The 14,830-nt window shown below is 38.5% G+C and overlaps 1 protein-coding gene across 3 annotated transcripts in view; it reads left to right on the top strand.

Annotated features, from left to right (window-relative positions):
* The window catches only part of PAFAH1B1 (platelet activating factor acetylhydrolase 1b regulatory subunit 1), an 87,075-nt gene that overhangs the window by 20,754 nt on the left and 51,491 nt on the right, over window positions 1-14,830 (top strand). For all 3 annotated transcript variants that reach the window (XM_021704461.2, XM_021704462.2, XM_021704463.2), the window contains exon 2: window positions 10,726-10,947. In XM_021704461.2, coding sequence (XP_021560136.1) covers window positions 10,916-10,947 — 32 coding nt within the window. In that variant the 5' untranslated portion in view covers window positions 10,726-10,915. The remainder of the gene's footprint in view (window positions 1-10,725; window positions 10,948-14,830) is intronic.

Genomic DNA, 14,830 nt, shown 5'->3' with positions numbered 1-14,830 from the left:
AAGATACAGAAAGAAATTAAGGTATAGATATAAAATCATATAGCACTTCCTATGTACAGGTGCTGTTGTAAGCACTTTATATGTAATCAACTCATTCAATCTGCTCAACAGTTCTGTGAAATAGATCCTATTAGTAAAAGTGGCCTGTATCAGTTAACTTCATTTGTTTGGTTAAGGGGGTTTGGAAATTATGGCTGGCAAACCAAGTCCTGCCTGCTACTTCTTTTTGTACAGCCTATGAGCTAAGCATTAATTTTACAATTTTTAGTGCTTGAAAAAAGCAAAAGAATATTTTGTAAACTTTTTTTTTTTTTTAAGATTTTATTCATTTATTTGAGAGAGAGAGAATGAGAGACAGAGAGCATGAGAGGGAGGAGGGTCAGAGGGAGAAGCAGACTCCCCGCCAAGCAGGAAGCCCGATGCGGGACTCGATCCAGGGACTCCAGGATCATGACCTGAGCCGAAGGCAGTCGCTCAACCAACTGAGCCACCCAGGCGCCCTATTTTGTAAACTTTTATAAAAAATTTGTTAATTTTATAAATTATCAATTTGTTAAAAAAAAGATTGCATGAAATTCAAAGTTCAGTTTCAGTAAAGTTTAATTGGAACAGAAACACACCTGTTCTTTACATATTGTTTTTTGTATTTTTATTTATTTATTTATTTTTTTGAGATAGAGTGTGTTTGTGTGTGAGAGCACAAGGTGGTGGGTCGGGACAGAGGGAGAGGGAAAGAGAATCCCAAGCAGGCTCTACACTGAGCTTGGAGCCCGATGTGGGGCTCAGTCTCACGACCCTGAGATCATGACCTGAGCCGAAATCGGAGTCAAATGTTTAACTGATTGGCCATCCAGGCGCCCCTCATCTTTTTTTTAAGTTTTTATTTAAATTCCAGTTAACATACAATGAAATATTAGTTTCAGGTGTACAATATAGTGTATTGTACACCTGATTAAGGAGTACACTGTACTCCTTAATCCCCATCACCTATATAACATATCCCCCCCCCCCCCCACTTTCCTTCTGGTCACCATCAGTTTGTTCTCTATAGTTAAGAGTCTGCTTCTTGGTTTGCCTCTCTCTCTCTCTTTTTTTTTTTCTGCTTTATTCGTTTGTTTTGCTTCTTAAATTCCACATACGAGTGAAATCATGCTGTCTTTCTCGGACTTATTTCGCTTAGCATAATACTCTCTAGCTAAGCGAAATAAGTCCGAGAAAGACAAATAGCATCTCTAGCTCCATTCACGTCATTGCAAATGGCTTTACATATTGTTTATTGTCGTTTTCTTGCTATAGATACTGAGGTTGGCAAAACCTAAAATACTTTCTGGTTCTTGGGGAGAAGACACAATCAAAATAAAAGGTAACAAAGTTAATATAGATGCAAAAGAATGTTGTCTATTAGAACATACCAGGAAGACTATTTAAATAATGAACAGGCCAGCTTGAAGTATTTTTTTAAGATTTTATTTATTTATTTATTTATTTTTATTTTTATTTTTTTAAAGATTTTATTTATTTATTTGACAGAGACACAGCGAGAGAGGGAACACAAGCAGGGGGGAGTGGGAGAGGGAGAAGCAGGCTCCCCGCAGAGCAGGGAGCCCGATGCGGGACTCGATCCCAGGACCCCAGGATCATGACCTGAGCCGAAGGCAGTTGCTTAACCGACTGAGCCACCCAGGCGCCCTTGCCAACTTTATTTTTATTAGAAAATGATTTCAGAACTCTAGAAACATCTCTGTAGATGGAAAAGTGAGGAAATCATAAAGATTGAAGTAAGGAAATGAAACTACTCTTAGGAAGTACTTTGTCCTAGGTAATCTCATGGATTTAAGCTATATACTGAGGTATTTTTCAGAATATTCAGTGCATTGACTTCACAGGTAAGTTTACTTATTTTTTTTTCATTATTGACTGCATTGCAGCGTAGCATTAATGATGCAGTTTTAAATATTTTTACCTAGAATAATATTCAGAGTCAAATATGAGAGCTTAGAGAAACCTGTAACCTGGTATTAGGTCTGATGTCATGTTAAGGAGCATCATCTTGATAAAGTGATAGAGAATTTGCAGGAACACCCAAAATACCCACCACTAATTATTTAAAGGAGAGATGTTCCTTTTTTATCCCATACCATGGAATTCTGCATTCCAAAAAACATACTGAAGCTTGTGTAAATGTGTAAATCAAAACATGGATGTGTGTGGTCTTTTTTTTAAAGATTTCATTTATTTGGGGGTGGCAGAGGGAGAAGGAGAAGCAGACTCCCTGCTGAGCGGGCAGCCTGATACAGGGCTCCATCCCAGAACACTGAGATCATGACGCGAGCTGAAGGCAGACACTTAACTGACTGAGCCAGAGCCACCCAGGCACCCCACATATGTATGTTCTGATAGGTTAGTTGTACACAGATCAGAATGATTTGGATGGTGCAAACAATTCAGAGAGAGCAAGGGGAAAAGATGACGGCACAGTGAAAAAAAAACATTTCTTTTCCAGGGGGAAAGACCATGTTTTGGGAGGTGATTGCTTCAGTTTTCATTTCTCAAAATTTACAGAACATCAGTCATGTGACACTACCTGGATCATACTCATTCTTTGTTACACTTTATGAAAAAAGTGTCAAAAATAAGTGAACAAGAACTTTGATAAGAAATCATGTCCCAGGTTCATTGCAGGTATTCATCGTATTTAAGCTGGGATTTTAAAAATACATTTAAAGTTCAAAACTGATGGCAGGGGTTAACGTGTATGGTATTAGTTATAGAATTTGTTTATATTATTATCCTGGTTAATCCTCACTAAATCCTGAGGTATATTTCACATTTAAGTCTATTTCATAGTTGAGAGAAGCTTAGAACTTAACTATGTGTTAATTTGATTATCTAAAAACAGTTATGGCGTATAACATGAATAGGCAGTTTTATTTATGTCTCTTTTTTGTTTGATGCTGGTTATCTGTTGTTCTTTAAAAAACCTTGGTCTGATTCTTTTTGTCTGATTCTTTTTTAAGAGAAAGCCAGCAGGGAGGGTGGGGAGGGGCAGAAGGAGAGGGAGAATCTTAAGCAGGCTCCGCACTCCACACCCACTGTTAGCCCTGAGTCCTACATGGGGCTCTATCTCATGATCCTGAGACCATGACCTGAGCCAAACTCAAGAGTTGGAGGCTTGGGCCGCCTGGGTGGCTCAGTCGTTAGGCATCTGCCTTCAGCTCAGGTCATGATCCCAGGGTCCTGGGATCGAGTCCCACGTCGGGCTCTCTGCTCAGCAGGAAGCCTGCTTCTCCCTCTCCCTCTCCCACTCCCCCTGCTTGTGTTCCCTCTCTTGCTGTGTCTCTCTCTGTCAAAAAATAAATAAAATCTTTAAACAAAAAAAAAAAAAAAAGAAGTTGGAGGCTTAACCGACTGGGCCACCTAGGCACCCCTTGGTCTGATTCTTTTGAAATGTAATGTATGGCTAGTGTCAACTAGGAAAGTAGCTTTTAGTTGTTTAAGCCAATTTGAGATCTTAATTCATTAAATTATAGACAAATATTTTTTCATCCTTTTTTACCACCTTGTGGGAAAAAAAAAGGTTAGGGGCACCTGTGTGGCTCGGTTGGTTAAGCGTCTGCCTTTGGCTCAGATCATGATCCCAGGGTCCTGGGATTGAGCCTCATGTCAGGCTCCCTGCTCAGCGGGGAGTCTGCTTCTCCCTCTCCCTCTGTCCCTGACCCCACTTGTGCTCTTGCTCTCTCACTCTCTCTCTCAAATAAATAAATAAAAATCTTTTTATTTTTTTTTTTTTTAAAGATTTTATTTATTTTTTGACAGAGAGAGAGAGACAGCGAGAGAGGAAACAAAAGCAGGGGGAGTGGGAGCGGGAGAAGGCAGGCGTCCCGCTGAGCAGGGAGCCTGATGTGGGGCTTGATCCCAGGACGTGGGATCATGACCTGAGCCGAAGGCAGATGCTTTTAACAACTGAGCCACTCAGGCACCCAATAAAAATCTTTTTAAAAAGAGGTTATCTTTATTTCTCTTTATTGAATTATTGTATATAAAATCTATGTAAGGATAATAGGTAAAATAGCTGGAAGCACCAGGAGAGGTATATCTGTAATATGAATAGTCATGCATATTAATAAAATACCTTACATCCTATTAGTGACTTTGAGAAAAATTGTTTTTTGGAACTATGCTAAAAACGTAATGATTTGCAAAGTACCATGAAACATGCAGTTAATTGGGAAACAACAGATTTTATTTAACTTCTGAAAATGAACTAGTGTGCAAAGGTACTCAGTAAATCTTGATTGGCAGTAGTTTCTGCCTTGCCCCATTGCTGTATCTGGAAAATATTGTTTGCATTAGGAATATGAGCTATAATATATGTGCTGTTCAAGCAAGGTAGATAATACGCTGACCCTCCTTTTTTTTTTTTTTTTTTTTTTAAGATTTTATTTGAGAGAGGAAGTGAAAGAGAGAATGGGGGAGGGGCAGAGAGAGAAGCCAACTGCCTGCTGAGCAGGGAGCCGGATGCGGGGCTCCATCCCCAAACCCTGGGATCTTGACTAGAGCCGAAGGCAGATGCTTAACTGACTGAGCCACCTAGGCACCCCTCTGCTGACCCTCTTTAAATAAAGCATTGTCAAGTGACAATTTCATGAGAGCAGGAGTTATTGGTAATTATCCAGTTACTATAGTGTAGGTCTTTGGTGTCTCTCCTAAACTCTTAGGTCTACATTTAATAACAAATCTGATTATTTCCATTGTATATTTGTTAATATCTACTGTTAACATATAGTTAGTTGTTTGTTTTTTCCTTACACACATCTTTTATTTTCTGTATTTTCCCTATTTCATAAACTCATGGTTAGCAGGAACCAATGTACAAAATAAATTATTAATGAAATACGTTATAAGTTGTTTTAATAAGTGTGAAACCTATGATAACACATGGAAACTGAAAATGAAAAGAATTTAAATTAATTCACTCACCGTCCAGTTTTGTAACATTTTTTTAATGCTCAGTTATTTATCTTTTCTTTTTTACTTTTCCCGTTCTTTCTATGGTGAGGTACTTATCCAAGCAATAAACGTTTTGGAGAGCTGCATTTGTATAGCAGATGAACAGATATAATATTAGAATATAGAATGGTTAAGAATTCTGCATTCCAAAAAACATACTGAAGCTTGTTTCTAGTGCTTAGGCAACACAGATCTGATCTCTAAGAACGCCTAGATATTGACATGCAAATGAATAAATGAGACTCTTCTTTGAAATATGTTTGTAATATATACAAGTAGCTTAGAAGGGATTATTGAAGTGCTGCCAGAATACATTTAAAAAATGTTAAGTCTTCTCATTCATTATGTTGACTTTGGAAGAATTTGGAAACTGCCTTGAGATGCATGTAATATTTTGTTTATATGTGCTTCTTTGAGGGAAGAGATCTTGATTTTCATTACATTTTCAAAGGAATCCAGTGACCCCCAGAAAAGATTAAGAACTCCTTTACCAGGTGGTATGAAAATATTGCCTGGTTTATTTGTACTGTTAGTTATAAATATAGATTGTTCATTGCAAAATATTCTAAACTGTCTCTTTTGCTCTCTTGGAGAACCATTTCTTTCTTTTGTCATGTGATATTTTGCAGTTATATGTTAAAATGCTAATCAAGCTAAAAGGTAAATCTGAGAAATACTGTACATTATATTCTTAGATTCTTAGCCCCAACATTTTATTTTTATGTAAACTTTACACCCAATGTGGGGCTTGAACTCACAACCCCAAGATCAAGAGTTGCATTGTCCACCAACTGAGCAAGCTAGGTGCCCCACCACACAAATTTTTTTGACCCATATCCCAGACATATCATTTTACTGATAAATTTTTTTTTTAAAGATTTTATTTATTATTTATTTGAGACAGAATGAGAGAGAGAGCGAGCACATGAGAGGGGGGAGGGTCAGAGGGAGAAGCAGGCTCCCCGCCGAGCAGGGAGCCCGATGCGGGACTCGATCCAGGGACTCCAGGATCATGACCTGAGCCGAAAGCAGTCGCTTAACCAGCTGAGCCACCCAGGCGCCCTGATAAATTTTTTGTTGTATATTTATTTTCTTTTTTTTTTTTTTAAGATTTTATTTATTTATTTGAGAGAGAGCACATGAGAGGGGGGAGGGTCAGAGGGAGAGGCAGACTCCCTGCCGAGCAGGGAGCCCGATGCGGGACCCGATCCCGGAACTCCAGGATCATGACCTGAGCCGAAGGCAGTCGGTTAACCAACTGAGCCACCCAGGTGCCCTATTTTCTTTTTTTTTTAAGATTTTATTTATTTATTTGACAGAGAGACAGCAAGAGCAGGAACACAAGCAGGGGGACTGGGAGAGGGAGAAGTAGGCTTCCTGCCAAGCAGGGAGCCTGATGTGGGGCTCAATCCCAGGACCCTGGGATCATGACCTGAGCCGAAGGCAGATGCTTAATGACTGAGCCACCCAGGTGCCCCTTGTTGTATATTTCTAAAAGTCTTAAAAATAACCACAATATTGGGATGCCTGGGTGGCTCAGTTGGTTAAGCGCCTGACTCTTGATTTTGGCTCAGGTCATGATTTCAGGGTTGTGAGATACAGCCCCACATCCGGCTGGGCCTGGAGCCTGCTTAGGATTCTCCCTTCTCTCTGCCCTGCCACCCCTGCATGCACAAGCTCGCTCGCTCTCTAAAAGTAAATAATAAAAAGTAAAACCACAATACCATTATGATTCTTGAAAAATTCACAGTTATTCTTTAATATCATCAGACCTCCATCCAATGTTCATTTTCCCCAAATATTTGTTCATTGATTTATTTTGCAGTTTATTTTTCAAACAGTTTTTTAAAATTCCAGATCTAAATAAGGTCTGTAAACTGCAGTTGTTGATATGTCACTTTTGTCTTTATCAATCTGTAGGTTTCCCTTTCTGGCTCTTTTTCTTCTTTTCCTTGGAATTTATTTGAAGAAACTGGGTCATTTATTTTATAAAGCTTTTCACAGTCTGGATATTGCTGGTTATATCCCCATGGTGTCTTTTAACATATTCCTCTGCCCTTTGTACTTCTTGCAAATAGATAGTTGGAGCCAGAGACTTAAACAGATTCAGATTTGATTTTGTGGCAAGAATATTTTATAGGTGGTGCAGTGTTATTCTGTCATGGGATACATCGTGTCTGGTTGTCTGTTTGCCTTTGGTTGATTAGGGGGTGAAAATGGTGATATTAAAATTCTTTATTCCTTTCTTCATTTCTCCTGTGTCTTTTTTTTCCTCCACCAGTAGCATTTAAGCATCTCATTTGGTTGAGAAAAACCTTTTAACATTTCCAGCTATTTCTAAAGATACTTATTTATGGTACTGTCTTTACTTCATCTCCCTGCACTTATCAGACATTTATATATGGTTTCTGTATGTTCAACCATATCCTTATCATTTTACTGAAACCATTCTCATCAAGGTTATCAGTGGGCTCTATACGGAATGGAGCAGACCCATTTCAGACCTTATTTTGCTTAGTAGTTGGATAATGTTGGCTACTGTTGATTGCCACTTCTTGAAATATTCCTTGGCTTCTGTGATGCATTCTTTCCTGTTTTTACTTTTACTTCTTTAACTGCTTTCTCTCAGCCTCAGTTGTAGACTTTTTTTTTTAGGTGTTGGTCTTGTTCTGCTTGGCTCTAGCCTAGGCCCTCTGCTCATCTAGTTCTGCGCATTCTCCATGGGTCCTCCATTGTCATGGTTTCAGTTACACCATCTCTAAAATGATAAGTGCCAAATCATTTTTTGGTTTTTGGGTTTTGGGTTTTTTTGGTAGGTTGGTTCTCTTCAGAGCTCACTTGTTTGTACTATTTCCTACTAAAAATCTCGCAGGCACCTTTGAATCAACTATACCTAAAGTGGAATGAATCATAACTTTCCTCATCCCCTCACACATAGGAGTTTCCTGTTCAACATAGTTCTAAGCCAGAAATCTCTGGAAGTTATCCTTGACTCCTTGCTTGACCCTTCTCACACCTTGCTGCTCAAATCTAGTCACCAGTCACATAAGACTTACCTGGTTAATAATTTAAATTCAAGTAATTCTCTTCATTTCACTGCTGCTATGCTAGTGTGAATCCCTATCATCTATCCCCTTCATTACTGTAAGCCTCCTGTCTGGTCTGTTCCTTTCCTGTCTTTCTGGTCCATTTTTAACTATGTGAGTAAGAGTGATTTTTCTGAAAAATGTATCTAATGGTTCCCCATTGCCCCTAGGATAAATGGAAAGACCTGAGCTTGTTTTATGATCTTCATCCTGAGTCATTGCCTCCTATGTAATACTTGTTCTGCTTTTGCACTGGTGGTTTTTTGTTTGTTTTTAGATTTTATTTATTTGAGAGAGAGAGAGCAAGGGGAAGGGGCAGAGGGAGAGAATCTCAAGCAGACTCCACACCTAGCACAGAGCCCAATGTGGGGCTCGATCTTATGATCCTGAGATCATGACCTAAGCTGAAATCAAGTTGGATGCTTAGCCAGCTGAGCCACCCAGGTGCCCCTTTTTGCACCGTTTTAACTGACTCTTGCAGTAGACTTTAAACTTCTTGAGTGTAAAGACCCAAGTATTTTCCTTCATTAGACCTGGTGCCTGGTACTGGTGTTTTGTAAATGCTTCATGAATTGATAAATTGTGCAGTACACAGTTACACATTCACTGATTTGTTTACGTCTTGGTTTTATTTTTATTAGATCATCCTAGTATTCTACTGCCGTTATTCTTGTACATTGGTTTAGTTTTTTGGCTAGAGGTAGTCTCTCCATAATTAAATTGGACCCTGTGGATTACCATTGTTCCAGATAATAGAAACCTGTAGACAGTTCACATAGTCACCACCATCAGATAAGCCTTACCCTAATGTGACCTTTATCAGAGTGTAGGAGTCCCTAGATGCTTTTGCTTGGTGATGGTTAAGACTTAGAAAAGTGAGGGGTGCCTGGGTGGCACAATCACTTAAGCGCCTGACTCTTGGTTGTGGCTCAGGTCATGATCTCGGGGTCGTGAGATCAAGTCCCGCATTGGGCTCTACGCTCAGCGCAGAGTCTGCTGGAGACTCTCTCCCTTTCCCTCTGCCCCACCCCCCACGCTCACATGCACTCTCTCAAATAAATAAATAAGTCTTTAAAAAAAAAAAGACTTAGAAAAGTAAGGTTTAAATAACTAGAAGGTGTTAAATACCAAAGAGAGATGGTTTTCTGGGGTGTCCATTGTGTTTGGTTCTCATTCCACTATTTATTACTGACATTTAGTCATATTTTTCTAGATTTAAAGAGATGTGGTGCTTTTCCGCTGTCATTTTGAGCCAGGTGGTCTCTAGGTTGGAAGAATCATTAAAGATCATAAAATAAATCCCTGATTATATTTGCTAGAATTGCTAAACAAAGAAAGATCTTCCCATGTCCATTGGGAACATCTGAGCACTCACTTTTTGACTTAGGGGTCATATTTAAAACCAGGGTTTGCTCTCATTTTTTTCTACTCCTTGACTGGCTTATTCACCACTGTATCCCCTTTGCATAGAACGATGTGACTGGCATAGCACAAAAAAGGTACTCAAGAAACAGTCTTTGTCTCTTCTATCCATGATGTGTCTCTTGATAGGTGGTCCCACAGGCCCTTCATTAGATGTTAATTTCATTTTATTTAGAGGATGATTTCCTGTTTCTTTCAAGTGTCCCTGCCAACAGAATTTTGTATGTACCAGTAGTCTGCATTTTAAATATATTTTCTAAACACAGTGGAAATTCTTTCTAGCTATTTTTTGTACAGTGTGAGAAGATAAACTGAACTTACTTTTTTTTTGTAAAATAGGAGATTTAAAGAATAATTCTTTAAGAAAAGAAATAGTTTTTTATTTTTCTTAACTTTTACCTACATTTACTCTGATTAAACTGATCACAGTACTTTTTAGATGTTATATAGAAATTGATTTTACAGTGTTACAAATATAAGGAAAGAGCTCTGAAACACTGAGTAATATTATCCAAAAACTGGGTTAGAGAATTGGATTAGTGTATGAGCACATAGACTTTAGGGTAGTCCATTCAGTTTTTTATTTTGAAAACAGGTGCTTCTAAAGAACACAAAATAAATTGAAATAACATGAAATTGTTTCTTGATTAAATGCATTGGTTAAGAGGGCATGTGTTTGCTGAATACTTTTTTACATAATATCAACTATTCTATTACTGACATATTCAGTCTTGAAGATTACTTCAGTTATGATTTTTTAAAAGATTTCAATTTAAAGTAATCTCTCTACCCACCATTGGGCTCGAACCCACAATCCTAAGATCAAGAGTTGCATGCACCACCAAATAAACTAGCCAGGTGCCCCAATTTTTTTTACTTTGAGGGAGAGTTATAGTCTAGAGAAGTTATATGTTAATATTTGAAATTTAATAAAATTGGTATCAATGTTTTCTGGCAGGTGACATGGTTGGGCATGGGTGAATTTGAAAATAATGCTGTTTTGGCTCAGTAAACTATTAAAGGTAGTTTAAAATATATACTAATATTACGACATTGATTATAACAAAACATCTAATATTCATATTAGCATTAAGTAAACCTTGTCTTTGAAAGTGTATACTGCAAATAGTAATTTAGAAATAATTTAAATTCTAAGTGAAAGAAATTATCTTCTCTCTCTCTCTCTCTCTCTCTCCCCTCCCCTTAGGTGGAATGAACCCTATTTGTTGACTATCTCCTGATTACTGGTTGGATTCACTTGTAAAAGAATCGTCTTCCCCTGTGTGGACGCCACTTAGTGGCATATTTAATTATAAATCCAGGGATCACAAAGCTTTCTGATTTTCCCAAAGGAGGGACATACCACTATATCAAAGAAGCTTGATATTACAGCCAAAATGGTGCTGTCCCAGAGACAACGAGATGAACTGTAAGTTTCTCGGTTTTGTGTTTTTTAAAAAATCTTCTCATAAAAGACAAAGCAGTGAATTAAAATACAGCTTTGGGAGATCTATTCTTAGATTAAAACTACTACTGTAAGTGTTCAAATATTGTTTTGGGCAGTTTGGTCTGATTTTAAAACTGGGTCTTTGAAGTAGTGTTATTTACCCTTGTGACTTTATTGTGTAGAAGTTTAAAGCAGAACAAATAAGTTAGTTTAAAGCAGAACAAATAAGGTAGTTGGGATAAGTTTTATTTTAAGCTTGTCTTAAATATATTATGTTCAGTAGGAAAATAGATCATTCAAAGCTCTTCTAAATTTTTTTGTCTAGAATATGTGTTTTAGAAAAGTGAGGGGCACCTGGGTGACTCAGTCGTTAAGCGTCTACCTTCGGCTTGGGTCATGATCCTGGGGTCCTGGGATCGAGCCCCGCATTGGGCTCCCTGCTCGGCAGGAAGTCCGCTTCTCCCTCTCCCACTCCCCCTGCTTGTGTTCCTGCTTTCGCTGTCTCTCTCTGTCAAATAAATAAATAAATCTTTAAAAAAAAAGAAAAATGAAAGCTTTTTTGTTGTTACTGCTAATTTCCTTTCCTTTGCCTTATTGTATTTTTTTATCTTTTGTCATCCAGGGGCTATTAGAGGATTTGAACTCTATGAGGTAGATAACATACTAGTTAATGTAAATGCATTAATGAGAGAGGCATAAAATGATTTCACCACTGATATTTGATAGTATCTTATAGCATCCCATATTTTATAGCATTCTGTTTTTTTTAGGTGAAGAATATAGAGGAATAATTTAGCTTCATGTTCTAGATTTTTAAAAAATTTTTCTGTTGCTTTTTACAAAACTGTTTATTTGGAAATAATTTCAAATTAAAGGTAAGTTCTAAGATTGGTACAAAGAATACTTAATGTACATTTTATCCATTTCACCTGTTTTGTACCATTTTGTACCATTTGCTTTATCATTTGTACTCTATACAAATGTGTGTGTGTGTGTGTGTACATGCAGTATTTTTTCCTGAACCATTTGAGAGTAAGTTGCATACACCAAGGATCTTTACCCCAGATACTTGGGTGTGCAGTTCCTAAGAATAAGGATATTCTTCTATAAAACCACAGGACAGTTAGCAATTTCAGCAAATTTAACATTGACATAATACGTGTTTTGAATCTACTTTCCATATTCCAATATTTTCAGTTGACCCAATAATATCCTTTGTTGCAGGGTTGTTGGGTTTCTTTTTTCTCTCTATCATTCCTTTCTAGTACACTGTCCAGTGCAAGATTAGGTAATGTATTTAGTTGTCATTTCTCTTTAGTCCTTATTTTTTTTTTTTTAAAGATTTATTTCTTTATTTGAGAGATGGAGAGAGAGAGAGAGAATCTCCAGCAGACTCCCCACTGAGCACGGAGCCCAATGGGGCCTTTATTATTTGAGAGAGAAAGAGAGCACAAGTCGGAGGGGCAGAGGGAGGAGAAAGAATTTCAAGCAAATTCCATGCAGAGCCCACCGTGGGGCTCGATCTCAGGACCCTGAGATCACGATTTGACCCAAAACCAAGAGTCCGACACTCAATCTGTGCCACCCAGGCGTCCCTAGGACAATATTTTTGAGGAATGGTTGTTTGTTTGGGTTTTTTTAAATAGCATATTCCTCGGGGCGCCTGGGTGGCTCAGTTGGTTAAGCGGCTGCCTTCGGCTCAGGTCATGATCCTGGAGTCCCGGGATCGAGTCCCGCATCGGGCTCCCTGCTCGGCAGGGAGTCTGCTTCTCCCTCTGACCCTCCCCTCTCTCATGCTCTCTGTCTCATTCTCTCTCTCAAATAAATAAATAAAATCTTTAAAAATAAATAAATAAATAAATAGCATATTCCTCATTTTGCAGCTGTCTAATGTTTCTTCATGATTAGATTCAGATTATGTATTCTTGGCCAGAATACTACATAAGTAATTTGTATTCTTATCAGGATATCCTGTCTAGAGACACATGTGTATCTACCTCCCAGTGGTGATGCTAATTTTGATCCCTCAGTCAAGATGCCTGATTTCTCCACTGTATAGTTACATTTATTTATTTTTTTTTTAAGATTTTATTTATTTATTTGAGACCGAGAGAATGAGAGACAGAGAGCATGAGAGGGAGGAGGGTCAGAGGGAGAAGCAGACTCCCTGCCGAGCAGGGAGCCCGATGTGGGACTCGATCCCGGGACTCCAGGATCATGACCTGAGCCGAAGGCAGTCGCTTAACCAACTGAGCCACCCAGGCGCCCTACATTTATTTTCTTTTCAACAAATATAAGTAGGGAGACATTTTAAGACCATGCAAAACATTTTTTTAAAGATTTATTTATTTATTTATTAGAGAGAGCATGAGAGGGGGGAGGGGCAGAGGGAGAAGCAGACTCCGCACCGAGCAAGGAGCCAGATGTGGGACTCGATCCCGGGACTCCAGAATCATGACCTGAGCCGAAGGCAGTCGCTTAACCAACTGAGCCACCCAGGCACCCAACATTTTTTTTTTTAAAGTTTATTTATTTGAGAGAGAGCAAGAGACTGGGGTGGGGGGTGGGTAGAGGGAGAAAATCTCAAGCAGACTCCCCATGAGTGTAGAGTCTGATGCAGGGCTTGATCCCACAACCCCGAGACCATGACCTGAGCCGAAATCAAGAGCCAGGCAGTTAACTGACTGAGCCACCCAAGCACCTCCATGCAAAACATTCTTATTTCCATCAAATTCCCCAACTAGATTTAACATCCATTGATAATTCTTGCCTGAACCATTTTTTATGCAGAGTGATGATTTTCCTACACAACCTCTCATTCCACATTACTAGTCATCACTCAGCATATTCTTTATTCCTTTTTATTTAGTTGTTTTTTTCATTATTGGTATGAACTCCTAAGTTCTCATATTTTCAATAGTTTTTATCATTCATTACTTTTCTTATACTTTTGGTGTTATGACTATTCCAGACTGGCCCATAGGAGCCTCTTCAGGTTGCTCTTATTTATTGCCTTATTTGTGGACACTTTCTTACTTTCTAGCATAACAAGGTGGTCCATGCTTATGTGTACCCTTCCTGCCTTAATCCTAGAATCAGTCATTGCTCTAATAAGCCCTGGTTCCTCTTAGTAGAGAATGGTATTAGACATCAAGATATGGGTACTAAGTATACTTATTGCTATGGGGTGTCTGCTTCTGGGCTCTTTAAGTAGACAGAACCAAGAAATATGTATGTATAAACATATACAGACACCCTGGTACACATGTGTACTAAGGTTTCTCAGTCTTGGCATTATTGACCTTGACATCTTGGGCTAAGTAATTCTTTGCTGTGGGATCTGTCCTGTGCACTGTCAGTTGTTAGCAACATCCTTGGCCTCTACCCACTAGATGCCACAATAAAAAATGTCTCCAGACATTGCCAACTCTCCTTGGGGGAGGGGGGGTGCCAAATCTTCCTGAGTTGAGACCCACTGATATATATGTACACATACTTATTTTAGAAATCATTAGGCTATCCCGATACTTCTAAATCCAGTCTATTCCCACAAGGTTCTTTCTTGTTTTCCTCCCCACCATCTCTTTCTCCTTCTATGGTTAAGACCTGACTCCCAGCAGTATCAACACATTGACTCATTTGCTCAATCCTATAATACTTCCAGAATAGTTTCAGAATTGTTACACTCTTACCACTTCAGAAAACAAAGCTTCCTGGAAAGGGTTTAGAATTTGTATTCAGTTTTCCTCCCATCCATTCTGCCCAAGACTGAAAATATATAATTGAATACTGTGTTTGTAAGTTACTTGGATTAGTTTTGTTTCTCTCCCTCTCCTGTGGCTATATTATTCGTTTGAAATTTAGT

The sequence above is a fragment of the Neomonachus schauinslandi genome, chromosome 15 (assembly GCF_002201575.2).
Source record: "Neomonachus schauinslandi chromosome 15, ASM220157v2, whole genome shotgun sequence".
NCBI lineage: Eukaryota > Metazoa > Chordata > Mammalia > Carnivora > Phocidae > Neomonachus > Neomonachus schauinslandi.
The sequence above is the reverse complement of the archived record's forward strand: the minus strand, read 5'-3'. Positions and strand labels throughout refer to the sequence as shown.